Source organism: Paramisgurnus dabryanus, chromosome 3 (genome assembly GCF_030506205.2).
Source record: "Paramisgurnus dabryanus chromosome 3, PD_genome_1.1, whole genome shotgun sequence".
Classification (NCBI taxonomy): Eukaryota; Metazoa; Chordata; class Actinopteri; order Cypriniformes; family Cobitidae; genus Paramisgurnus; species Paramisgurnus dabryanus.
Window position 1 is genome coordinate 21,937,899 of NC_133339.1, and position 27,181 is coordinate 21,965,079.

Consider the following 27,181-nt stretch of genomic DNA (forward strand, 5'->3'; position numbering starts at 1 on the left):
CTATTTCATCTTTTCAAAAGACATATGGGATACTGTTATGATACTTTTATGGTGCAATTTTTTAAAGCATAAAAGGACCCATCCCTGTTCCCTTTTATTTGCAGTTTTGTGTTCCATAGAGATCGCATGACTCTGACAAAGCTAAATAACACCATTTAAGTGAGATCCCATGTTTATTTTGAAGGTTTTGTGAATTCAACTCGTTTCCCATAACTTAATCTGACCACCGCATTGAAGTGTTCCAGACAGCGTCATGGAAGGGAAGATTTATGAGATTGCTCGGTAGCAAGAAAGTGGAAAATGAACATGATAAACCTTAAAAATAAGTTTGAGCTTAGAACAGAAGTAAAAAGTCCTGGCAATTGCTTTGATTTATTGCACAAAGAAATAAAAAGACTTGACGAATGTTGGTTCACAAAACTTTAGTATTACAGTGCAGGTGACTGGAATGGCAGGCAGGGTCCAAAGTTGCCAACTAACAGCGGGTGTATTGTGATCATCATTTACAAGCTAGAAAAATATTATCAATGACAAAACCTGGTCAAGTCGATTGAACTGAGAAGCTCATCGCAACCCTTGAACCAGGTGCAGTATACTGCCTGATGAAATACTGATGTTTAGCTTCATAAAGTTCAGTGCTTTAGGGAACGTTGATGTGAGATATGTGAAAGGGCCTTAATTCAGTTGTCTGTGAAGCAGCGGTTTATCTTCTGACCCAGTAATCTCCCTTTTACACCTACACCTGCTGTACATGGCAGACACGCACACAGACCGGTCAAAAGGATAGAGAATCCAGCCATTGAGCACCGTGAGCAGGTTTTTTTGATGATAATACTATTAAGTTGTAGAGATTTGAGCTTTTCATGGAGTGTGGAACAGTTAGAGCTCAGCTTATGTTTGATGTCATGTCTAGAGGATGATGGGATTGATTCAAAACCGGCCCTAAGTCCCTTAGGGCTTCAGGCTGATCAGATCCCCTTCAGTTCTGTTGCTCTGCGCTTCATCTGTACATTTTAAGATTGCCATTGGCTGTTAACTGTCCTACAAAGCGTACTGTAATTGTTGTTATTGTTGCTTATTGGTATTGTTATAATATTATGGTTGTGTTTTGTTGAAATAGCTATCCGATCATAAAATCCGATCATAAAAAGACCAGTTGTAAATGCTCTCCGAAACATATTTTTTTGAGACGGATTTAGATCCGATCACTCAAACCACTTCAGGATGGTCTGCACTCTTAGAACGAATATGTTAAAAACAACACATTAGTGTTGATTGTGGGACGACACACTAAATGCGTTGTCCCAGAATTCACCCATCACTGTGTTATTATTGAAACAACACATTTTGTGTTACTTTTAACACAACTTGTGTTATATTTTAACACAAAATCAAAACAAAATGACACATAATGTGTTAAAAACTTAACGCACAAAGATGTGTAAAAAATTAACACATCCTTTTTAAGACTGTGGGATGCATTTCAAACGAAACTGGACAAGTGTAAATACATGTAGATGAAACCACATATGTCAGCGCATAACTCCTCCTAAACGTAACCACCCGGAAGTTAGACGGCAAAGATTTTTGCCAAAACTGGCAGCGTTTTTTGGCCTGATACCAAGTACATTTTGTTATAGTTTCGAATGCATCCAAGTTCCCGGTGAAAAGAAAATAATCTGAGCTTAAAGGGACACAAGGCAGCATTTTTATGTTAATAAATCATCTTCGTAAGTCGGTATATGGTTAAATGACTCATTACATCACGAATGAAGACTCTCTCGCCCGCCCCTACCGTCTGTAGGAAGAATACCCCACTTGCAAGTTCGCTGTATCCGACCCGGTGTCCTTCAGTCTCGTATAGTCTTAGATATAGAACGCATTTACTCCCAGACACTAGGGGGAGCTAGTAGAGAAATAATACTCAGACTTGCCTTGTGTGCCTTTAAAGGCGTTCTAAGCGAATCTGCGAGACGTTAGTTTTTGTTGACGTTTGAATTGTTTTCAAACAGACGGAGCGTAGCTAACTCCTCCCCCTTCCTCTCCCTTCCGTGCTTTCATGAACGCGCCCAACCCCCACCCCCAAATCCTTTTTGTCATTTATTGGCTGGAACACTTTGTTTTGTTTTGTGGTGCTAGCATTTGGGTCTCATTTAATTATACGCCCATTTGAACTTCTTACGAAAACGTTCCACCTAATTCACAACATGTGCGTGTAATTTGTTTTTATGCATGTTCTTACGTTAGTAAATTTGGAGTGGCCCTTTTATATTAGTACTGAATTCATTTCACAAACAGTTTAGGTATATTGGTTTCAGTTTTTAGTTTTACTTTTATATCATTGATTGTTGGGGAATATCCCAGTGACCTCACAACATTGCGATCATTTTCTCTTTTCTTTGCTCTCCATCCAGGTCTGGACCAGAAACAGTATCTTATCTTAGATCAAAACCTGTATGTGAACTCAACATAATCATTGAAGCTGACCGAAAGAGAATCGGCTGCAATGTGATGATAGTGCCTGTCTGATCAACAATAGGTAAGTAACATTGTTTGGTGTGTTAAGCCATGGGTATAGTCTGTTTTGTTACGCATCCACGAGTGTCCTTTCACAATACCTCTAGTAGTCTTTATACTACATACTCCTCTATGGGGAGGAAGGGTGTATGGGACATTTTGGAAAATGTAAAGAGCAGGTGAAAATGAATAGGTGAAGGTTTGAGGTTGAAGGATGCAGATTTAAGCATCACGGACAATGGTGTAATAAGTGCCAATTTTACAGCTAATAATGGACTAGTCTTAGCATCAGACGTCACACCCGTAGATCATTGGCTGAACGTTTGATGCATAATGAAACACTTTAGCAGATTCAAAGTTGTCGTCCTCCGATTGGTTGAATTATATAGGATTTCCGGTAGACGTGCGTGACACGATCTTTAATGGTCTGTCTGGAAGCAACACAAAGCCGTCTGATCAAGAAGAAAGCTGCCATGTTTACAGATTGAGTTAACCGTACTTTCATTAGATATTTAACGTGTTTGCCATTGCCGTTATAAACTTTAGAGATGTTTGTGAATGATGGTTGGACACGAAACGTGATTGGTGATTGGTCCTTGGCCATTCCAAGTGCAATGGTTCTTTGACTTTCAGTAGGATTGATGGGTGCCTAAACAACTGTAAGAACTTTAGAAGGTTGAAGAGGAGGATGAGAACTGATGGTGGGTGGATAAAAAGATAAATCTTAAATGTTTAATTGACCTCATGTCAATGTCAGTACACTCAGAAATGAAAATTCTGTCGTTTTCTATCCCTTATGTCATTTTAAAAGTACAGACTTTTCTTTCGCTGGACAAAAAGATTCAAAAAGAGGGACACTTAGTCTAGTGACTGACAGTTTAGTCACCATTTGCTTTTACCATATAAACAAAGCAACAGCATTCTTCAAACTTTTCCTCTTGAGAATTTTAATTTGTGGCTACTAGACAAACCCTTTTTATAACACGTCTCTTTGGAATGCATGATTCTGATTTGCAAGTTGCAACACTTCCAGGTTTGTTATTCCCAGATAACCACCGCTCAAAACAAATAATAACACATGGTAACCTGTATGCTACAAATCATTTTGACAGGTACAGTTTAATGTTACAAAAAAATCTTAAAACCGAAAGTAAACGTTTTTTCCTTGCGGACGGTCTGCGTAAAAAATGATATTATATATATGGGACATATATGGGAGGTGAAGGACTGAGGTGACGACACGCAAACAAACTCATCCACTAACTCAAAACACACACCTTTTTCTTAGGTGCATGTAGTACGGATGACCCTGCGGTGATCACAGGCGTGAGCACATTACTGCTGACAGCATAATTAGCCACTCGTGACCTCGTGTCTGTTTTTATCCGCGTCTCTGTACCCCGCTTCTCTTTCAGCATCACCTCTGTATCTTTTATCTCTTAAGAGCAGCGCACGCTCTCTCCCTCCCGTTCTGTAATTGATGACAGGTTAGGTTTGTCCTGTTGTGTGTGCATATAGCCGTGATGAGCTAATCCAGGTCATGCGAACCTTTTTGTCATTAATCTGTATCGTAGTCAACATGAGTCTAAAATTTACAAGCGACAAATGAGTGTAAAATTGGAGTTGCTTGATGATTGTGATTTAAATATAATGACACTTTTTTCGTGGTTAAACTAGCAAAAGTGGATTTGGACATGCCCTAATTGCCCCTGCGCCATGCGCTTTAGACTGTGCGCTTAGATTGTTAAAATAAGTCCCACTGTGTTTACAAGGATACTCGCATTTTAAAATTATTATGTGTACATTTGTTCATTATCAACAGGAATGAGAATTTGTGTTTGATTACACCATAAAAAATGTTTCATTACAGACTTTATTTATAGATTGTACAGTAGAATCCCCCATGTGTCTGCAGAGACTGCAACCCTCTTGAGATCTGTGTCGCACATTACGATGGTTGACCAAATTAAAACACTGACTTCCTTTGTTATTGTGGTGTAAGTGGTGTAAACACATGCAGTGCAAATTGTTTGCCGATTTAGTTGTTGTTTGAAACCGAGGTTGCGTTGAGAGGAGGAAGTCTCACGCGTCGTCTTTACACCTCACATACTGCTTTTTAATAAATGACATTCAGCTTATTTAATTTTTTGACTTTTATTCTCTTTCTGGTGCGAGTGCATGGGCGCTAGTCGTGGAATATTCAGTGCTATGTGTGTTTCTGCATCAGGTAATTGGGTGACGGGGTGTCAGTGGGGCTCAGTTTAAAGCCGCATACAAAGATTCAACAGTGCTACGATCTCCCCCACACACGCAGTGTCACTCAAACATTCACTGGGTAGTGCTGAAGCGATTCCCATAAAAACAAACTGTATGGTTCGCCACCCACAGTTTGGTGAGTGTATTTGAATTGTGGTGCATCTCATCTCTGGCGATGCCTCTGAAAAATATAAATATTAGATTTGTAGGAGTCATTTCTGTATAGGTGGAGAGGAAAATACATAACAGAAGAATGTGAAAGTGAATTAAAACATTAACATTTGCATCCTTACTTGTTTTATGTTTAAGGAATTCAGCCACACATTGATTGGGTGGTCACTGTATATATATGCATTCTAATAGATATCACCTTTCAGTTTCAACTCATATTTTTTAGTCTTACACAGTCTAGTCTAGGCACCCAGGTGACAGGATCTCTCGTCGAGTTGCTGATTGGATCACAGATCGTCTACACCACACCTTTCAATACGATCGAAATGTGCATCCGATCGACTTCAATAGTATTGATTAAGGTGTTTACATGAAGGCTTTTCAATACGATTGAGCCATACTATGACAAATATATTATTTGGTTGCATGTAAGCATAACTACTGTTGTCTAGATTCTAGTAACTCTTGTCTAAAACCCTTCAGTATTAGTACTGACACATACACAGAGAGAGAGATGGGAAGGAGAGCAGTTAACCCTTTCATATCACCATGGCAGCAGGTGGCCTTGACAACTGCATTTTTGCTGTTGCTTAGACAGCATGACAAGTTCACACAAAACTCGATCTTAATTGGCTCTGCAGAGGGCACTTTTGTGTGTTTGCGTGCAAGCGAGGACCCAAACACCCATTTAGGGGTCGGATTATTGATGTCGATTTTCAAAGTGTGAGTGAATGTGTGACCGGGAGCTTTGATTGGCTCGTTTAGGGTAGACTTTAGTCTTGCTGGGATTGGCTTGTTTCTGTGGCTTTGAACTTCACTGGTCTACAGGAAGGACACTGCTGGCCTATCTGTTATATGTTAACTGTGTGATGAGGTCACAGGGGAGAGGGCTGCTCGGAGATTTAGCTCGGCAGATCTCAAACATGGTCTTTATCTGTGTGTGCCTGGTCGTAATAATCAAACATCTCTTTGTGCAGTCACTGTCTCCCCCCCTGTCTCGCTGCCTTTATTATTGGCTGTCTGGACAATTGTGTAGTTTCAATGCACCCCCAGTCTCTGATGTTGAAGTGAAATATGATTCAGTCGAAGTTTTCGTAGTTGCGATTTAATTATTATAAAATAACTGCGATTAATGATTTATTTGTCTTTTCATTGTTTATTATTTATTAATTCACAATGCCCTTGAAATTGGCCTATAAATAGAAAATTTGATTCTTTTTTTTTTAAAGGCTTTATTAAGAAATGCTGGACAAAGTTGAATGGCTGGAATAATATTATTTTAAATATTAGGCCAAACATTTCGAAGTAATATTTTGTAAGTTGTGATTGTTAATACTTAAAAAAATTGTAAAATTTGCCATTTATTTCTTCACTTTGGAGGATTTTGAGGGATTCCATTTATTTTTTTTAGTGTCTTTTGCATTTTTTATATGCTGCTTTTCAAACCTTGAAAACTACACTCATCTTTTCTTTGTAGTTGGGTGATTCTCGCGAAATTAGATGTATCATGAAACATTTTTATAAAAAAGTAAATGCTACAAAAGCATACAGTTACAAACATGTCTTTATGTACTATTTTGCACATGATTTCAAATGACGTCATACAAACCAATTTTGTTGTTTTTTCCACATTTAAGGGGAAACTTTTCATTACCGCAACGTGTCCATGACTTGCATTTGGGTTCTTTTACATGGAAATATTTATAATGAAAAAATCTAAAAAATTAAAAGCTTCAGTGCATGTTATACTATAAACATTAACAGTAAAGAGACATGTGGTATTTGGTGATCATTGGTAAATGTAGCAACAATAAGGAATATAAAAGGCTCCAAAACTAATTTTCTCATCCTCCGCAACAATTTTCAATCATTGTTTAAGCCCTCAACGAACTAACATTTTCAAAAAAAATTTTTTTTTGGAAGGGACATAATTGACAGTGACACACAAGATGGCTACCAGGTAAGCAGTTCTTATTTTTTCTCTCCGGATAAAAGTTGAAATTTTTTTTGTCATAGTACCTATGACAACTTTTTAGTTCTCATTACCGAAACATGAGTTTGTAAATGCATATATTTAATGTAATATCATGTTGCGGTAATGATAATTTTTTATAATGATAATCTAGTAAATAATTCTATAGGAAATATTTTTAAATCCTCTAAAAATTGTCTTCAAGGGCTTTTTAAAAATTCTGATGCTGGACACCTTCCAAATCTGGATTATATATACTGTATATTGCTTTATATATAACAGAATGTATATAACCTAATAACAGAGCACTTTTTGCTAACTGGATGCTGAACTCCAAAGATGATCATCTGAGAAATAAAATGCCCAACTCTTTCATATTTTAATGGCAATATATTCAAAATCAAACCACAGAAGATACAGAAACCCTGATAGGCCTAGAAAAACCTACTTTGAGTTGACATCTCATTTGTGGCTGATATAAATATCCAATTTTAAACTTGATAGTCATATTTTAATTTAACAACCTCAATCTCAGCAATATGGATACTGGTCCAAGTTTACTTGTTTTGGTTTGTTATTGCTCAGGGCACCTTGCCAGGTCTGTTTGGCTTTTCGTCGTGTGAAAATGTGCACCCCTCTCACTTGAAGTTTTCTGCCAACTACCAGTTACGTTTCAGAGTATGCTTATGAGAAAAAAAAGTTGTTTTTCTCTTCCGCTCTTGACAGAGACAGAAAGGCCTTCCACACATGGCTCCAGCTCAGCTAGAGAGGAGTGTTAGATGTGTGAGAATGTCTCTGTTTCTCTCTCTTAAGTGGTAGAAAGGATCAACAGAGATTAGACATGACTTTAAGGACTAAAAAAAATTTGTGTCCGCCAAACGGTTCTTTATTTGGCCACTTTCGTGAGCGAGGACTCCCGCTAATTGCGCCGTTTATGCTTCTAAAAAACACCTTTTGAATTCTATTGAAGGGGGATAATTAAGCCTGAAAATGTGTTACCAGGCAAAGTCAAGTTGAAGGTCATGACCAAAACCAAAACAAGACCTGATTTTCCAACTGGGAACAGATCCTTTGTTCTTAATATAAAAATGTTGTTTTAACGTGGTTGATGTGCTTCAAATGCTAAATTCAGCATAAATGACAAATTAGAAAACGACCCCAGGGCAAGCCTTGGGGAACTCTTGGCTGTTTGGAGGGATTTTAGCGGGCACAGCTCACACAAAGCTGGTTGGAAAAATTCATCAAATGTTTTTTCCATTCCAAATTGCATTTAAAACTCATTTCTTTTAATTAGCCCTGTTGTTTTAAGAGTCTTCACTCTCTTTTTTCCACGAGAGAATATTTTGAGCACTCTTGATGATGTACAGTGCAGAAAAAGAAAAGGCATTTCTGTCCTGCCAAGGTTTTCAATCACAGCCAAAATTGAATTGGATTTGGGACCTGCGAATGATCATAATATCGACACTCTTAAATTGTTTTATTGAACCCTAAAACTCTCACAGAATGAGAGGGAAAGGATGACAGGGAGAGATATACTGAAGGGGGCGGTATTAGAACAGTGAGCAATAGCTTCTTTTTGTCCCCGCCACACCTTGCTTTAAAGAGTGGATATGTACAGATTACTGCTGTGGGTTTTTGCAGGTTGCAGTCGTGTTTTTGCCAACCGTGTTGTTCTGATGGATGGCAGGCAGCGGGTGGGCCCCCTGTGGGGCCGATGCCCTTTTGAGAGTGACATACACGCATGATGCTGCAGTGAAAGAATATAACTATTCTTTCATTGGCTGTTTTGCTAGAGCAGAGCGATACAAGTGATATTTATGATTACATACAATTCGTTTTAGCTTTTGAAATGGCAAAAATAAGTACTGTCTGAGATCGTGCCTTACAGTTCCATTCTAAATTTAACTATTTTCAGTCTAATGGTTCTGTTCTGTGCTTCGTGAGATCCAAGAAAGTCTTTCGGTTCTGGATGTTGATTGGTCAGTACAGCAATCTAGTCTTCCTAAATTACACGGTATCGTAAGGGTTATGATGCAAAAATCAGTTCAGGTTGTTGCTGTCTACAGTAGATGACATTCTATAGACACCAGCTACTAACCTTAGTTCACAACATATTCACTATGTTTTCGATTGGAGAAATTGCACTTTAAGGTGCACTCACATTTTGGGGTGTAACGATACACTAAGCTCACTATTCGATCTGTATCTCAATGCTTGGTTCACGATACGATACACATCACATTTTTTAGCAAATTAAAATAATTTAACTGTTATTTAAATTTCAGATTAATTTTCTTAAAATTAACAATTTTAGTAACTCTTTTTGTATATAAAACTTTTTAACATTTTAAGGCTTAGATGTACTGCCTACTGTACTGCAGGTCTGTCACTGAAAAAAGGGAAATTTTACATAAAATTAGAATTAAGGGACTAAGCAGGGCCATTGTTTAAACTCCCTTAAACTCATTATCAGTGATCATCAGTGATCGAGTCAAAATAAGATTATCATTATTATTTAGAAAACGTACTTTAGTTTTGTTATGTTTTCATCAATTGCGTGGCATCACCTGGACTTTTGTATGCAGCTGTGCACAGATGAACGGACAGAAGCGTGCGTCTTGACATGTTTTTGTGCATGCACGCGTCCGTGCGATTTATTAAGATTCCCGTCGAGTGATATGAAAACCAATGCTGCCAGACGTTGGACTTAAAAGATGACAGGGCATTATCTATATCAATTTCTGTTTCTACCGAAGTTATGTTGCTGACCTTCAGTTCAAGCTGCAAGTGATTCAATTAAAGGACGTCATCGTATAAATATCCCCATCATGCTATGATTCAACATTGTGGCCTTTTTTTGTATTCGGAAGTATCATACTGCGAATTATCGTTACATCCTTACTCACTTTATACTTGACTGTACCTAACCGTACATTAGTACATTTGTCACCTATCCTCCCTCCCCCGCTGGTCTGCACTCTACACTTTATGATCAATACCAGAGTATGCTTACGTCATTAAAGGCGGGGTGCATGATCTCTGAAAGCCAATGCTGATATTTGAAATCACCAAACACGCCCCTACCCCATTAGATTCTGGACCTTCTTTTGATAGACCCGCCCCACACATATGCAACCCAGGCAACGATGTTGGCTACAACTTAGTGTGTTTTGGTACTCGGCCCGACTCCCTTTTCCAACGCGTTTTTCAAAATTCATGCACCCCACCTTTAAAGATGCAGTTGTATGAAGAAATCTGGAAGACATGCATGATGGAGTTCATCGTAATTATGAGTTTATGCTTATTAGGTGTGTTTAAAATCGTGATAGTTTGGCTCATTAGAATGCTTGATTCTAATTGCCCAGTCGATACATTCCCAGATAACATCCAATCAAAACTAATACAACTTTGTTGGATAGACAAATTAATTTAAGATTTTGCCTCATTGGGCAGCCTGTTGGGGTTTTGGGGGGATTGTGTATATGTATGTGTATGATTGTGTGTTTTTACACCCTATAATGTTTGCATAGGATGTTGTTAACTCGAGAGTGTCATATCTAAATGATCACACTGCAGCAGTGTGCAACAGCAAACTGTTAGCACACACAACACGACTCCCTCACATTCTCTCTCTTTCTTTCTCTGTATGTGTGTCAGTAGCAGATTTAACGGGAAGAGACAGGGAAATTATAGGGGTATTCTTTCACTACAACTACAGTATTTAATATAATTGCTACTTCATTTTTATTAATCTGCTATTATATACTATTTTTGTGTGAGCTGGATGATAATTTTCATGCGTCATATTTGGACATGGTTACCAGTCCTACGCATGCTAATATGGAGACCTTCAGGGTCTCTCCAAGTGAAATCCTGTTGCTGCTTTAAAGTGTTTATGTGTGTTTGTGTGTATGTGAGAGATCAACACGGTCTCACGCTGAATGTTTTCTGCAGCAGCATCTCTTTTCTGGCATCTCATCCATTTTAATCAAGTTGATAATTAACTAACTTCATTTACCCTTAGATGAAGCGAGGAGGTGAACGCTTGGATGCATGAAATGATTGCATGTCACTGATACATTTTTCACTGTTATTTCACATTTTTCGAGTTGTTGCTGTTAAGTTATCTGATACCAGCTTACTGACCCACATCGGTGTACGCACAAAACGGGTCTAGAAAAATGTGTACTCCACTTCCCACGCAAAGGTTGTGATATGTAAAAAAAACTTGACGGGAGAATGTGCGCACCTGTAAGGTAACTCTGAGCCTTGCGTACGAACAAAGGGAAAAAGTAAATATGAAAATAACAATTATAAGTATTGAATTTCACTTAATTTCACTTAATTTCACACAGTAGACTCATGTGTTATTTGCGTTTGTATTGAGTTATAATTATTTTATAAACATCATCTTGTAAAATCCAATCTTAAATCAAAATTGTTTTTAAATATTTCATCATCACTAGTGCGCAGGAGGAGATAACCCGATTGCATTAATAAAGCAACAAAAAGTGATTAGATAACTGCAGAACACAATGTAAATAACAAAAAATTTTCCCTAATTACTATGCATATTTATCATCAAATGTGAAAGTGTGGAAATATAGCCAATAAACACACAGACAATCCTTATTCTAGATGTCCTAGTTATAGTAGTCCTATGGTGAAACACGTGTTCGCCTATAATAAATATTTAATCACACATGTGCAAGTTATTAAGAAATAAAATAAAGAGATCGCTAAACTAATGTAAGTCTGTTAGGTTATGAAAATGTATGTTTTTAAATTAAAATCTTTGTAGAGCAGAGGAGAACGCTCATGCTGCATATATCAGACGCTCGCACTAAAGGAACAAAAAATATTTTTTATGTTGTGATTTTGGCAAGGTGTTAACGGTCAGTGCTGTAAACACATAAATGCTGTTGTGTGTAATGCTGCATGATTAAAATGCTGGAGGATTACGCCAATGGCTTTCATTTATTGTGCAGGCACATATAGCTTACGAAAGAACAATTGTATGCCAGTCTCATTAATATGCGGATCAGCATTCATAAGCTGATTTGCATTGACTATTTATGGTTAAAATTGGGCAGATATGTACGCATAATTGCAGGTGATCTCAGTTTTAAAGAGGAAACATTGCTTATAAAACTGTGCATACGCACACATAAGTCTAAATATTTTTTGGTGTATGCCATTTATGGCTTTTGTGCGCACGTAGACATTTATGCTATGCACGCACCAAATCGCGTAACTCGTTCTAGATTACTCGCAGGATTTAACTTCGTGTCAATCGAATTTTTCGCCCGAGTTGAATGTTTTCAACTTGTGCGAAGACGCATTTGAGGCATCGGTCCACGTGAGGTAGCGTCTGACTGCGTCTTTGCATTGACTTTGTATCTAATCAAATCGTTAAACTTGTGCCTGGTGTTAACCCACAGTTAGTAAGGATCCTATGTACAGTTGTCTAAATGAGACCCCTGATATTTACACAGATAGCATATTTAATTTGACAAACTGAAACAAAGCTCTGATGGATGGACGTACTCTTAGTTTGTTGTAATGTCTTAAGGGGGTTGTACTCCAGACGAGAAGCGTGTGCCGCATTGCGCTATGTATGTATATAAAAATCAAACACAATATTTTTTTATAAATGTACACACAGGGGCGCCGTCGTGACTCTGGATGTTGCTCAAATCCTTGCCGCGTCACTCGCATAGTTTAACATTAAATAACATCATATTTGTCCCAAGTCTATAATGATTAAAATAGGCTGCTAATGCATATTTTGCATCCTGAAGTAGACTCTGCCTAAGCTCGGGCAATTTAATCAACCGGTGTGCAGTATTTGCGAGTTATCCTACATGCGACCCCCTTTAGGGTCCAAGCCAAGGTCATGTTTAATATTCACAAAACATGTTTTTGAGGAGTTTTTTTTTACATTTAATCAATGCTTGATGAATGAAATTCTGTCATCTGTCTTTTTAGTAGCAGTTCAGGAAGAAAAACTTTTTGGTATTTTTTCAGTATTTCTAAATGTTCTGATGCCACGATTTAAGCAGATCTGAACAAAATTATTTGATGAACATGTGCAATACGTGCCGAGAACATTCGGTTACTATAATTTTCTCATTTTTGTCGAAGGTAGTGTTTAGTGACTTTTGCTCAAATATTTCTGTGATTGTAGATTAGTACTGTATTTTGCAATTTTGCACCTTTTAAAGGGGACATTTAACAAGACTTCAATATGTTAAATACATATTTGGTGTCCCCATAGTTCAAATGTGAAGTTTTAGCTCAAAATACCATATAGATATTTTATTATAGCATGTTAAAATTGCCACTTTGTAGGTGTGAGCAAAAATGTGCCATTTTTGGGTGTGTCCTTTAAAATGCGAATGAGTTGATCTCTGCACTAAATGGCAGATTAAGGGGTGGTACTATCCCCTTCTGACATCACAATGGGAGACAAATTTCAGTGATTTCTATTTTTTCGCATGCTTTCAGAGAATGGTTAACCAAAACTCAGTTACTGTGTTGATCTTTTTCACATTTTCTAGGTTGATAGAAGCACTGGGAACCCAATTATAACACTTAAACACAGAAAAAGTCAGATTTTCATGATATGTGCCCTTAAAGTATTCTTGGTGAATCGGTTATGAATCTCTTTTTTGAGGTCATGCACATGCATCCCACTCGGGTTCAGGTCAGGATTAACTCGGGGGATCCAGAAGGCGTGTTTTCTTCTGATGTAGCCATTCTGTTGTTGATTTACTTGCATGCTTTGGGTCATTGTCCTGTTGCATCACCCAACTTCTGTTGAGTTTTAATTTGTGAACAGATGGTCATCCTCCTGCAAATACCCTAATAAACTTGGGAATTTATTTTTCCATCAATGATGGCAAGCTACAAAACCTAAGGGTTGCCTTCACCATTATTTGGAGTACCAATAAGGTTGTGATGGTTAGTGTGCTGTGTTTTCCCCCAAACACAGGGTTACAGTACGGATTGTACTTTTTCTAAACAAGCCAAAAAGCATTTACCATTCCACAGAATTAGTTTTACTTTGCAACATCCGAACACTGCAGGACTTTGCCTTTGACTAAGTCAGTGCACAGGATGCAAATGCAATCCAAATTCAAATATTATGACCAGATTAAGCAGTTTAAGTACTGCTGTATGTCACAATGTGAAAGCTGTCTTATGTTGACATTAAGTGTTTTTTAGATGTTAACATAATGTTGACCTCAAATGTATTTTAGGAATCCACCATGGTTTAAATAAGGTCAAATAAAAATGTCTGTTGCCCCCTTACAACATCTTCCTTTCCTACTGTGTCTGTGGAGAGAGAAGAAAGAGACTTCATAAAATAAAACTAAAAAGGCTTCATCTTTCCAAAAATCTGTCCCTTCCACAACCATTTAAGTCACTCCTTCCCAAAATTACAGCCATTCCCTTTCTATATAAAATTATTGCCCGTGTCATAGTTCTGTACTGGACATCTACATTTTAGGAGGGGCTTAACAAGACTGTGAGGTCGTGTGTTGGTGCTCATTTCCTCACAGAAAGCTCAGGCCTGTCGGGAGAGTCTGCTGGGCGGTACTGCACTTGATGTTTTTCTTTCAAGTCGCAACTGAAAGAGAATTTCAGCGCAGAAATCCTGTATGTTTTCCTCCTTTGCTCTCTTCCCCTCCCTCCCTTCATTAATTCATTAATTATTTTGGCGGGGTAACGGTTGCAGTAATGAATTCCTTGAGGGCTGAATCTCCTCGCCTGGCACCCATCTCATCCCACCCGCTCTCTACGTGCCAGAAGATCAAATCTTAGATGCTGTCTAAGATGAATTGTGATTTATCACAGACTGTTATATCTTAGGCTGTTTTCACTTTTGAATTACTTGTTTGACCAGACTTTAATTTAACCCCCTGACCCCACATGTCACTTTTATATTTCATAGTGCTTTTGGGTCTGAAGGTGTTACAATTTAGGAAAGATCAGGAAGTGTCATTGAACTGGTAATTTAATGCAATGTGTTTTAATTTAAACCTACATGGAGGTTGTGTGTTTTTGCATGGTTAGGTAAAAGTTATAAAGTCATAAACCGAGTAGTTACCCAAGTAACAAACAGCAGCAACATGCTGTTTCTTTGATGTGCCTGGAAGCTCAGTTTCCTTGTCTCATACAACACCATCTCACCAACAACTGCAAAGTGTGTATACACAAGAGCTTATCTTTTCATCCTATTGATTATCATCATCATCATTTCACAGTCTTACCACTGGCACAGTCAGTGTGTTTGTATTGTTGCTTAAATTGCTCTACGTGATGCTTTGAAAGACGTTTTATCACATCGACTTTCATTTGCTGACACAAAGATCTGATTATTTTTTGATTATAAGTTATTTTACTTTTCAGTTTTAGGCCGTGCTTAAGGTTGTTAGATGATTTGCGAGTGATATTTTGTTGCCACAAGGTTAGCCTGCGTTGACAGTGCTAATAGATGCAACACAAAGACCACTGGAAATTAAGTTTAGGAAGCCGATAACTGGATACACATGATGAGAGACGCGCGTGTGGAAATTAATTGCCAGGAAGTCTGCGGTAATTTGAATTGCAAATGGACACCAACTTGTTTCCCGACATAAATGATTAATATTTTATTGTTTTACTGAGTGAAAATGCCACAAGTGTTTTTCTTCAGAAACAAAGAGAACAAAGGGCAGAGAAGATAAGAAAAATCAGCTTAACTGATAACAATCAATTGAAAGTTAATGAGCATTGTGTCTGAAGTTGTGTCATAATTGGGAAATCTTTAAGATAATATCGTTTTTTGTGTGCATTCATCTTTAAAATGATAGCAGCTTTTTAGGTACCTCTGCATATGGGTCATTCTACAGAAACGTCCACTTTTGGCATGGCAAGATGTCTTAAAATGTATTTCTTTTTCTAACATTTAAACTTAGACCACATTTATTAGATTACTCTTTGACTTTATAAGTACACATAAATGACAGCTTAATGATTTTTTATTTTTTGTGTGCATGTACTTCAAGACTGAATATACATTTTTTGTCACTGGTGTTACCTTACTTCTTTAGCAAAATTAAAGGTGTTTATTAATTTTTTTCAGCTTTAAAGCTTAATTCTTAAGTGTAGCAGAATTCAATGAATTCAAATTTATCATCATGTCACATGTGAAAGATTTTATCCTCTTTTAACTCTTTCCCCGCCATTGACGAGTTATCTCTTCAATCTGCAATACCGCTATTATCCACCAGGTGGATATCCGCAACTTATAAAAACTGGAAGCTGTATGTCTGTGTTTGTTTTAAAGATCGCTCTGCATCTGATCTCTATCAAAAGTCCTTCACAAAATGGAATTATCTCAGCTTTTTGCTCAAAATTTTGTGTTTTTGATGAAACCTACCTATATTTGAGAGGTGATAAAAACAGAACACATGAAAGTAGGATGAAACTGATTTTTTGTTTGAAAGCAGAGGGTCTGTTCTTTTATTTCATACATGGTATGTTTATATATTTAAAAAGGAGCATTTTCTGGAAGGCATTAAACTTTTGTGAAAATCATGAAAAATGCTGGCGGTGAAAGAGTTAATGTGAAAGAAAGAAACACAGTAACACCAGGGACACAACAAATCACCAGTCACTGGTGTTACTCTTCTTCACTGCTGTTACCCATAAGGAAGGTAACACCAGTGACAGTAACACCAGTCACAATTTTCATGAAAACTGCATTTTACAAAATTTCTGCTGCAAAGTATCAAACAACATGTTGTCAATCATTGTATATTCACTAAATTAAGTAGTTTAATCCATTTGGATTCTAGTTTTTTGCAATTCCCTAACAATAAAGGAGGTCATACCAGTAACTTGAAGTAAAAGCTTCATATGAAATCATGAAATAAATTAGAATATTTCAAGGAAGTCAAGTGATGTCATCAGTGTGATTTTGATTTAAAAATAAGAGCTTTTTTGTTAAACGGTAACACCAGTGACACAACTCCAGGGGACCACTACCTTCATTATATATTTTATAATATTTATTTAGCATTTTGTCTTTTAATGTAATTTATATCATATATTTGATAGTTATGGACACAATATTTTATATTAAATTTAAGAAAATAGCTTTTTCCCTCTGTACATGACTGTTGGGACGAGCACTTCTGTGGTGCTTGGAATTCTAATTAATTAATAAAAATCAAATGTTGCTACATTGATGGCTCAAGAAGGTGTAATTGTTCAAATAACATATTGTTTCATTTTTTAAAATATAAAAAATTGTAACCCTAAAGGGTGTTTCAATTGCAATATTTCTGTAAAGGCTAGGGACAGAAAAATGGACGTTTCCGTAGAATGACCCATATAGGAAATGTTACTTTTTAAGCAAGAAATATAGAGCAGCGAGTGTGGATAAACAAATTATGGTACACTTTTATTGCATTTATTGTGTTTTTGTCACAGTACATTTTTATGACTGCTGCGTTTGGTAAAACTTATGGTCCGTTTGATTATACTTCAAGCCACTTCAGAGGAATGCGTAAATATAAAGATTTATACTGAATGTCATCAAAAGGTTGAACAATTTCGAGATTTAATTTGAGTTTTGGATATATACCCCAGCCGTTTTGTGTAGGTGGAAGAACGCTTGAGTTGCTCTGCAGTTTTGAAAAGTTTCGGATTGACCTTTTCGTTCTCCTAATATTATTCTATTCTTCTCTCTTCCCCTTCGTTGGCTCAACAATACACTTTGTTTTGCACTTTGTCCTTTTTTTGAACGTGTACTTTTTTCTCTAACTAAAATCGTCAGACAGTTTCTAGAAGGTTCTGCCGGGCCGTGATCTATCCTTTCAATCAAATGCTAATTAAGGGTAGGAGATGTCTCCGTTTGAGTTGTTCCCAGACGAAGGTATGTGCAGGTTGAGTGAGAAAGAGGAGAGAGGAGTACGGTGCGGTAGGAATTGGAGAAGGGAATGAGAAATAAAAGGGTGATGAGGTCGTTTCACATTGAGAAAAGCGAATATAATGCTTTTATTTGATGTGTTTTAAAGTTTGGATGAAATTAAAGGTCCCCGGTCGCTTTCTGGTAAATGTTCAGTCGCTCGTGACGTCGTGATCCGAGCACGGAAAATGTTCTTGTTTCACAAAGTAAATTAAAAAGTTACCTGGGAGTGACATGCTTTAATAAAGACGTTTTCACGCGGCTCGCCACCGCAGGGGTCACTTATCACGGCCGCGTGTTCTTTAAACATTTATAAATGTCACGCGCTAAGCGAGAAATGTACTTTTCAACTTTAATTGGTTATTGGTTATGAACCTCTGTTGGACTGTTTTTACACTCATTAATTAGCCTTATTAATGACTAGCTGTTAGATAAGTGGCTAGTTTGGTGTTTTCTGGTCAGTTCATTAGTGCATGGGTTGTATCCAGCTAATGATTAAAGTGGCTTAATTACTGCCAGTCAAAGCGAAATCAGGATTAGTCCTGAAGTTCCCCTCAAGAAAAACAATTGAAAAGGTTTAAGGTTCAAAGGTTTGAGGAGAAAATGAACAAGAGGGAACAATGAATGGGAATTTTTTCTTGAAAACACAACAGCCAGGGAATGACGGCTGCGTCTACACCGGGGGAAAAGACAAAATTGCTTTTCCCCAGCAGTATAAACATGTAGCTTTGACGGATTAAAATGTGCTGTAGCTGCTGATAGTGACTGCAGGTTTTCACAGGTCTGACTTTTAAACCAAATACTACTTCAGTGGCAGATGAAGATAACACCAAACTTGATATCAACAAAACTAAGATCAAACAACATGCGTTTAAATGCGACATCGTGCAAAATCAGCTCACCGGGATGTGTTTTTATTTGTTTGTTTCTGTAGATCTGAGATTGTCTGACATGTTTTTGAAGCTTTCAAGGTTTTTATCGGGAAACAGTTGTCGGCTCTCTCCACCTTCTCTGACTTAAACACGCATTTGTAAATTCTAGGTCTCCAGACTCAACCTTTATTTTTCTCTTACTTTTTTGTCAGCAAGGCAACAACTAACTTTAAGTAGAAACATAAAGACACATCTCTTCACAGGTGTCATTCATGTCTCAGTCGTTCCAGAAAAACGCTAAGTTTTTTTGTGATTGGTGCGGGTAAAAATCCTTGACCTTGCAGCACGTTTAAAAAAAAAATCTGATGGAATATGCGGGATATTCATGCGATGAAATTGCAGAAACTTGCAAAAACTGTTTGCAGCTTTTTAATGATGTTGATGTCACATAATCACATGGCTTCATAACGTTCGCTGATAATGCGTTGAATCATGCATTCGCATAATTGTATTTTTCTGGAGGGGCTGATGTCAGTAGCACATACTGTTTTGGACAAGTTATGCACCAAAGTTTACTACTTGAATTAAGGGAGTATAAGAACAGAGTTTAGGAGTCATTAGTCATTAACAGTGCTTCAGAACGCCCCTGCATTGCAGACATCAAAGTCAGAGCCGTTACTGAAAGAGTTTGGAAAATAATGTTCAACGTTTCTACTTTACTACAGGTTGTAATACTTACCAACTGGATGACGCACTGAGCATCTCCTCAACGTTCTCTCAGCGTTCCCCACATGTTCTCCAGGTTACGCTGAACACCAGTGTGTGCCTGGATCCTGGCGGCGGCTGTAAAATATACACGCGTGTGACCACGCATTCGTCCTTGAGTGACCTCGCGTGCGCTCTTCAAAGGGGCGCTTTTCTTCCAAAGACTGGTGTAGTGTCCCTACCCAAACCCGACGCTCCAAACTGGCGATGTCCAGGGTGCCGAGTCCGCCCCCTCCTGCTGAAATGTCCAGCGGCCCTGTGGCCGAAAGCTGGTGTTACACACAGGTAAGTGATTGTTTGTTTTTAAAACTCTGATTATTGATATACACTTGACGGGGTGCTCAATCCTGGTGGTCAACCTTCAGAGTTGGTTCCACCTTTAATCAAACACACCTGAAGCTGCAAATCAAAGTCTTTGGGTTCGCTTTAAAATTACAGGCAGTGTGTTAGAGCGAGATTGTAACCAAACGGTGCGGGAATGTAGACCTCTAGGGGTGGGTCTGAATGCCCCTGGTTGCACAGACTTAAATTAAGCCTGGTCCATGAAGTGAAATAGTTTTGGCTGAGAATCGCAGTCGTGAGCATCAATAGGCCCACATCAAATCTGTGTATTTTTACACTTTTGTGCACACACAGGCCTGGGGAGAGAACAGTTAAGATCATTTATTCACTCCCATGTTTTTCCAGTGTTTTATATGCATTTTCTATACATTTTGCATCCTTCGAGCCCCCCAATGCAATTCATGACATAAAACAATCTCAAACTTAGAATTTGAATAAATAAAACATATTAAACTATGTAGTCCTATTGGTTATTAGTCTTATTTTGCTAAGGTTTAATTGCACAGAATTTATGATGAATTAATGCATTTTATAAAATGTCATAAAACTGGGCACCCTCGGCACCATCTCACACCCCCAAAACCATTTACTTTATTGAATGTATGTGTGAGAAACCTTGTCTACATTCATTTTACACACCTGTGTGTCTAAAAATGTATAGTGCCCATTATGTTCCCTGTATTTTTAGCACGCGTGACTTCACAAGACCCTCCGGTGTGTTCCGATTCCCCATGACTAGGAAAACATGTTCCATTAATGCTTTCATTTATCTTTCCATCTTTCACCCCCAGTGTTTTTTTGTTCACAGTCTTTTATTCCTTGTTCTCTCCATCTCGTTTGTTGTCAGAGCGCATTAAGATGAAAGGCAGTTTTGATGTGTCCCTTTTTGAAGTCTTTGCCAACACTTGTGGATCTAATGCAGGAAAGGGAAAAGTAGATGGATAAATGGAAGAACGCTGTGTGTGTTATGTACTTGTGGGTGTGTGTCTGTCTCCAGATCAAAGTGGTTAAGTTCTCCTATATGTGGACCATTAACAACTTCAGCTTCTGTCGGGAGGAGATGGGCGAGGTCATCAAAAGCTCCACCTTCTCATCGGGGGCTAATGACAAACTCAAATGGTAAGAAGGGCTAGGAAGTGTTTAATATGATAATCATGAGATAATGAGTTGATGAATTTCTATTGTGCTCCATATGTTGTTCATAAGCTGTTTTAAATTAAGAGATAATGTATATGCAGCATGTTGTTAATGCAGAAATAAGCATGACAGTGTGATCTTGGAATGTTGTGGCTGGCCAATCAGAATCAAGCATTATATAGTGCAATAAGATAAAGTGCATTTTTATAGTGTAATAATTTGTTGTGATATTGTTTTTGTCTTGAATTTAAGTTGATTAATTTGCATCTACAGTTATTATGTTAATAATAATAATATTAATATTAATATTAATAACAATACAAATAATCCTATTAATAATAATAATAATAATAATAATAATCATCATCATATCAATAATAATAACAATAAAACTATAATAATAATAATAATAATAAAACAAATAATCATAATAATAATAATAAGCATCATATCAAGCATATTATTATTATTATTATTATTATTATTATTATTATCATTATTATTATTATTATTATTATTATTATCATTAATAATATTGATATGACGATGATTATAATTATTAATATGATTATTTGTAGTATTATTATTATTATTGTTATTATTATTATTAAGATGATGATGATGATGATGATGATGATGATTATTAATCGGATTATTTGTATTATTATTATTATTATTATTAATAAGATTATTAATATTATTATTAATATTGTTATTAATATTGTTGTTATTGGTGTTATTATTATTATTATTATTTATATTATTATTATTATTATTATTATTATTATTATTATTATTATTATTATTATTTATTTATTTTAAAAACAAACGGTCTAGATTATTATCTGGATTATTATCTTAACTTTAAAAAGCTTGTTTATTAATTTAAACACACATAAAAGCACATTTTTGATCAGCACACAAAATACGATTTTTGGTGACTGTGTGAATGCTAGTTCGTTTGAATATTTTGACACCTAAATAAAGAAAAACCTGATGATTTCAAATTGTCATGTAAACAAGTTTTTTAGAATTATTTGTGGTTATCAGTTTTACAAGTGATTGTTTGTTTTCGGGCAGGTGTTTGCGAGTGAATCCAAAAGGTCTGGATGAGGAGAGTAAAGATTATCTGTCGCTTTATCTGCTTCTGGTCAGCTGTCCTAAAAGTGAGGTTCGAGCCAAGTTTAAGTTCTCCATACTTAACGCCAAGGGCGAGGAAACCAAAGCCATGGGTGAGACATCTATCACATTGTTAACACTTCATTCTTTAGAGCATTACCATTCTGTGTAAGACTGGTTGGTGTAAGAGAAGATATGAGTCAGCCAGTAGATATTTAACTTTACTGCGTACCACTGTGTTTATTGAAGGATAGTTAAATCAGATAAAGTGTCGTTTATTTGTTTAATACTTAATGTAGAGCATTATCCAAAAATAGGGATTATATAAGAATTTCCAGCTAAAATAACTCCTAAAGTGATTGCAGTCATACTGCCCACTTCCAATCCAGTGTATAATTTGATTTCCTTCAAGCAGTCGGTTTATTTTGTAATTTTGTTGAGGGGTAACCTTCCCCCAAGTCACCATAATTTCGAAACAAATTCCTTTCTTCACCGTTCTTTTTATGGAACATTGATATAATCAGAGTATTTTTGGAAATTCAGTATTTCATGGTTCCTTTAGAGACCTTTTAGATTCAGCAGACACGCATACCTGTACAACAGAGTTAAGTGTGAACGTAAGCACCTTTTGAAAGTGTGTGTGCTCTTTATTATGTGAAAAAGTAATAACATTCAAAGTGAACTTTTCCACCTCATAATATTAAATTTCAGGCAGGCGACGGTGTTTTAATTGAAATTTTTTGGGGTGATGTAGCCTCCAGGCTGTCCTGCTTGATGGGTCTAAGTGAGTTACAGGGAATTTGGCCTTCAGTAGAACGTAATTACACTCACTCGGTGTAGCAACTTTATGCGTTTTTGCCTGTCTTTGCCAGTCAAGTATGTTTAATTGCCAAATATATGTTGTGTGTACTAATGGGCATCCTTGTGAGGTTTTTACCAAACCCTTATTTACACTGTATATCGATATACATATTTTATTATGAATATTAATTTGTTAATATAGTAAATTAAATGTGTTAGGTCAGTGTTTCTAAACCCATGACCCCCTCCCAAAATATTTTAGATGTCTCCCTATATAAAACACCTGATTCAACTCATCAGCTTGTTATTGTGTTAAAGAGCACCTATTTCATTGATAAAAGCAATGTTATTTTGTGTATGTCACTTCTCACTCTGCTGTCCAATCACAGTGTAGGAGGGGTGGGACAAATATCAATCAATCAAACAGCGCATCGTTCAATGACTGACAAACAAAGCAGAGTATCATAGCATCAAAGCACTCAGCTGAAAAAAGCTGGCAAGCGCCATACCCTGGCGTTTTCAGCCGCATTTAAATGCTTTGGTGTGCATGCCCCCTTGGGTCAGTGATTGGAGGATGTACTATAGTCAACTTTGTTTAAAGGCTGCAATCTGTAACTTTATTGGTTAAAAATAAACAGAATTTATCAGTGATGCATAACGATTAATAGCGATTAATCCATAGCAAAATACAAGTTTATGTTGTTTACATCATATGTGTGTGTGAACTTTGTATAATAACTTTGTATAGATGAATGCACACAAATATATTTAAGAAATGTTTACATGTGTATATACATTTGTATGTTTATGTATAATTAATATTTTATATAAATGCTTAATATCGAAATATATATTTTTTCTTAAAATTATACATGCATTTGTGCATATTTATATATACATAATTATGATACACAGTTCACACACATATGATGTAAACAAAAACTTTATTCTGCTATAGATTAATGGCAAATTAATCGTTATGCATTCCTAGAAAAAAGTTATTGTGTATAAAAAATTGTTAGATGTTTTTACAATAGTATCCCTACAAGAATGTAAGTTGAGCTTTTGTGTCAGATTTTGCGGGATTTGTCACTTTTACGTCATTTGAGTTTCGTCACACATAAAGTACGTACTGCAATTTTATGTTTCAAATATAGATGACAATAGAGAGGCTAGGTACAGTTTCAAGGTACAGATTGAAGCTTTAATGTAATCCCTTTATGAAGCAATGTTACAAATAATTACAAAGTTACCTCTGGACTTGATCTTTGTGACATTTCAAAATTGCTTTCTTATGAATTTTTAGTAGCATAAATCAGCCATTGCTGTCACTTATGAATACTCGGGTAGGTGTGGCCATTTCCACAACCTTCTAGTTTGATTTCAGGCTTGGTAAGATTAAACTGGTAGATAGCCCTCTGAACAGAGGCTGGATGTTTTATTTGAGCATGCATTAGGAGAAGTTACACAAAGGGTTGCGAGCACTGTGCGTACTGTAGAGATGAAACCGAGATATGAACAGTCACACTATCATCTTCCTAAAGAATGTCTCGTATATGGGCAGGAGATCGAGAGCGAGAGAGAAAGGGGTGCCAGATTGTGGAGGCGAGATGAGATGAGAGGTTGAACAACCTCGTCTCTCATTTTCCAATTTTCTCATTTTCTGCACCTTAATGGGCGAGAAAGGCGCTCCTTGTTTTTTGGCCCGTGCTCCCCCCCGCGTCTCCATTTCTTTCCTAAACTCAACGTCCTCTCCATTTAGCCCCCCCTGAGAAGGGGGGGATGGTGAGCTTTGGATGTCCCAGGGGAACACTGGATCGCTTACAGCCCCTGTACAGTGATGGGGAGAGTTTTTAAAGGAGGTTGGAGGATAAAAATATGGCAGCAGAAATTGCTCTATCGGTTCTGGATCATTTAGAATCCAATTTAATCCTGCCCTCCTCTTGGGGGAAAGCGAGATGGGGGTGTAGAGGAGGAGAGAAATAAAAACAAAGTAAAGTGCTTTAATTAAGAGGCCTGTGTGAAGGCACCAGGTCTCTGCAGAATGACTTGTATTGAGGTAGGTAGGAAGGTAGATGGGGTGGCCGATAAACAAAGGTGCAGGAGAACTATGCATCTCTTCTCTATGGTTTTGACGGACATTTCAAACCACAGACTGTAAAAACACAGAATTCCATTGTAGAAAAAAAACCTCCAGAAAACTGCTATGCAAACTCTGGCTCCAAATTAAATAAAATAAATTTTTGAAGTAGAGCCACGGTACCAAGGTCCCACACATTTCCATTCGAATCAGTTTCAAACACACAATCATGTTTTCACACCCCTTTTAATAGCAAACTAACTAAAACCAAGTGTAATTAGATGTTTAAGTTTTTGCTCGTATCGTCTTTGTTTACATGAAGAGTGTTGGGTTTATCACCTATACTGCAGCCAGCCACTAGGGGATGATCAAAATGTTTTTGCTTCACTTTTTAGCATGTCACTGTTTTAAACCAGTTCTCATGAGAATTTTGTCTGTTAAATATGAATGCTTATTAAATATTTAGTTGAATGCTTTTTGAGACAAATAAGTAGTACTCTCAGCTCGACTTTATAAATGTCAACATTGAAAACAATTTTGCAGATTTTTTTCACCGAAATCAGTAATGTGCCATCTGACTGAATAAAAATTCAGCCTGGACTTTTTTAAAGAAAATATTTTTTTGTACTGTAGATGCGGTTTCAGCAGTAAATACATAAATAAATGGCTTTTGTGGAACAAACGTAACTTTTGGTGAAAAACCCAAAGAACAATAACGCAGCGCCCAAAAATAGTCTTCTGCTATTAAAAGTTACCAAGGGGACTATTTTCGGGCACTGTATAATATCATTGCACTGTAATGTTTCCTGCAGCCATGTTACGGCAGCAAAGTCCTTGATTATTACGCCAGAATGAGAGTATAGTTCCTAGCCATAGCGGCCTAGAAAATCACGACTTTTAATTTTACGTCAGTCTTAGTACATGATGTAACTACAGAAGAGTCAAGTTTTAAAAATATGGAAAAAAAAATGGGAACTCTTTGGTTATTTTTGAGCGTGATGATGCTAATGGTCTAATCAGATTCAATGGATTATGCTAAGCTATGCTAAAAGTGCTTGCGCCAGACCCGGAAATCGACTTAATAGATCTCAAAAGGGTACAAATCAAATGTTTAACTCTAGGGGAGATGGAAAATTAGCTTTTTTTTAAAGTGGAGTGTCCCTTTAAGAGTATCCCGTCCAGACGCATAACCGTGACAATGCGCGTGCGTCCGATGAAAACCTCTATAATTCCTATTTTATGTAAAAACGAGTTGAGCGGAGGTGTCAGGTTAATGGGAGAAGTCTTAGAGACTTGAACCTGAATGCAAGATGGATGAGTGTTGGCTAGTGTATAAAATACTCTGTTGATTAGCTCTCCGTTGTGTGTTCTGTATATTTATTCAGATGAGACGGCACGCTGGCATATATTGATTCTGAACATGTTTATTGGCTATTGACCGTTTGATGAATATTTACATGGCAGAGCTTTTACTACTGTTGCTCACGGCCTCGCGTGGCCCGTAGCTATGAATGCTCCCATCGATCAACATTTATAACTCTGCCAGTTTCACCGCATAGCCACAGAACAAGCAGGTTTGACTATTTAACGCTACTTTGTGAGATCCATTTTTGTAAAGGGAATTGTTCTGTCTCTATCCATCTATTAATCAAGGAGGGAAATTCGCTTTATTTCACAGAAATTCTCCCAGTTTTGCTTGCTGTCAGCCAGAGTTTCAAGTATGGCCAAACAGAACTTGACATTCTGGCCTCATTTTGGGTTTTTTTGTGTGCATGCTTTGTGCATTTTTGATCCAAGCAACCTTCCCTTTTTCTTTTTGTGCCAGCACATTAGGCACTGTGCCCCAAATCCCAGCACTAGGACCTGAATATGTATCATCACTAACTGCTCTCTGTCTCTCGTTCTGCTCCTCGCTCATCTCTCTTTATCCATCTCGCAGCTTCCGACTGGAGATGTATTCTGTCATGCACTCCTCTTTCTCTCAATTTTGGCATCTAACCTGTGTCCACAGAGGTCTGACCCTGGTTGGATGCCAACTTGCCCTGCCTTACTGCAATTGGTTAGTTGATAGACGTCCCCAGTGAGAGCACAAATTTAGCCAATGCCCTTATCTGACCCCAGACCTTCTCAAGAGACCAATCAGTGGCTATGTCAAATTACCTCTTTTGCCACTGACAATCTTTCTTACA

The 27,181-nt window shown here is 37.1% G+C and overlaps 1 protein-coding gene across 1 annotated transcript in view; it reads left to right on the top strand.

The window, feature by feature from the left end:
- spop (speckle type BTB/POZ protein) overlaps nucleotides 1–27,181 on the top strand; it is an 81,571-nt gene that overhangs the window by 17,864 nt on the left and 36,526 nt on the right. Inside the window, exons 2-5 of the mRNA XM_065252683.2 lie at nucleotides 2,415–2,539; nucleotides 19,474–19,798; nucleotides 20,853–20,974; nucleotides 22,073–22,224. Of these exons, the coding sequence (XP_065108755.1) occupies nucleotides 19,721–19,798; nucleotides 20,853–20,974; nucleotides 22,073–22,224 (352 nt within the window). The 5' untranslated portion in view covers nucleotides 2,415–2,539; nucleotides 19,474–19,720. The remainder of the gene's footprint in view (nucleotides 1–2,414; nucleotides 2,540–19,473; nucleotides 19,799–20,852; nucleotides 20,975–22,072; nucleotides 22,225–27,181) is intronic.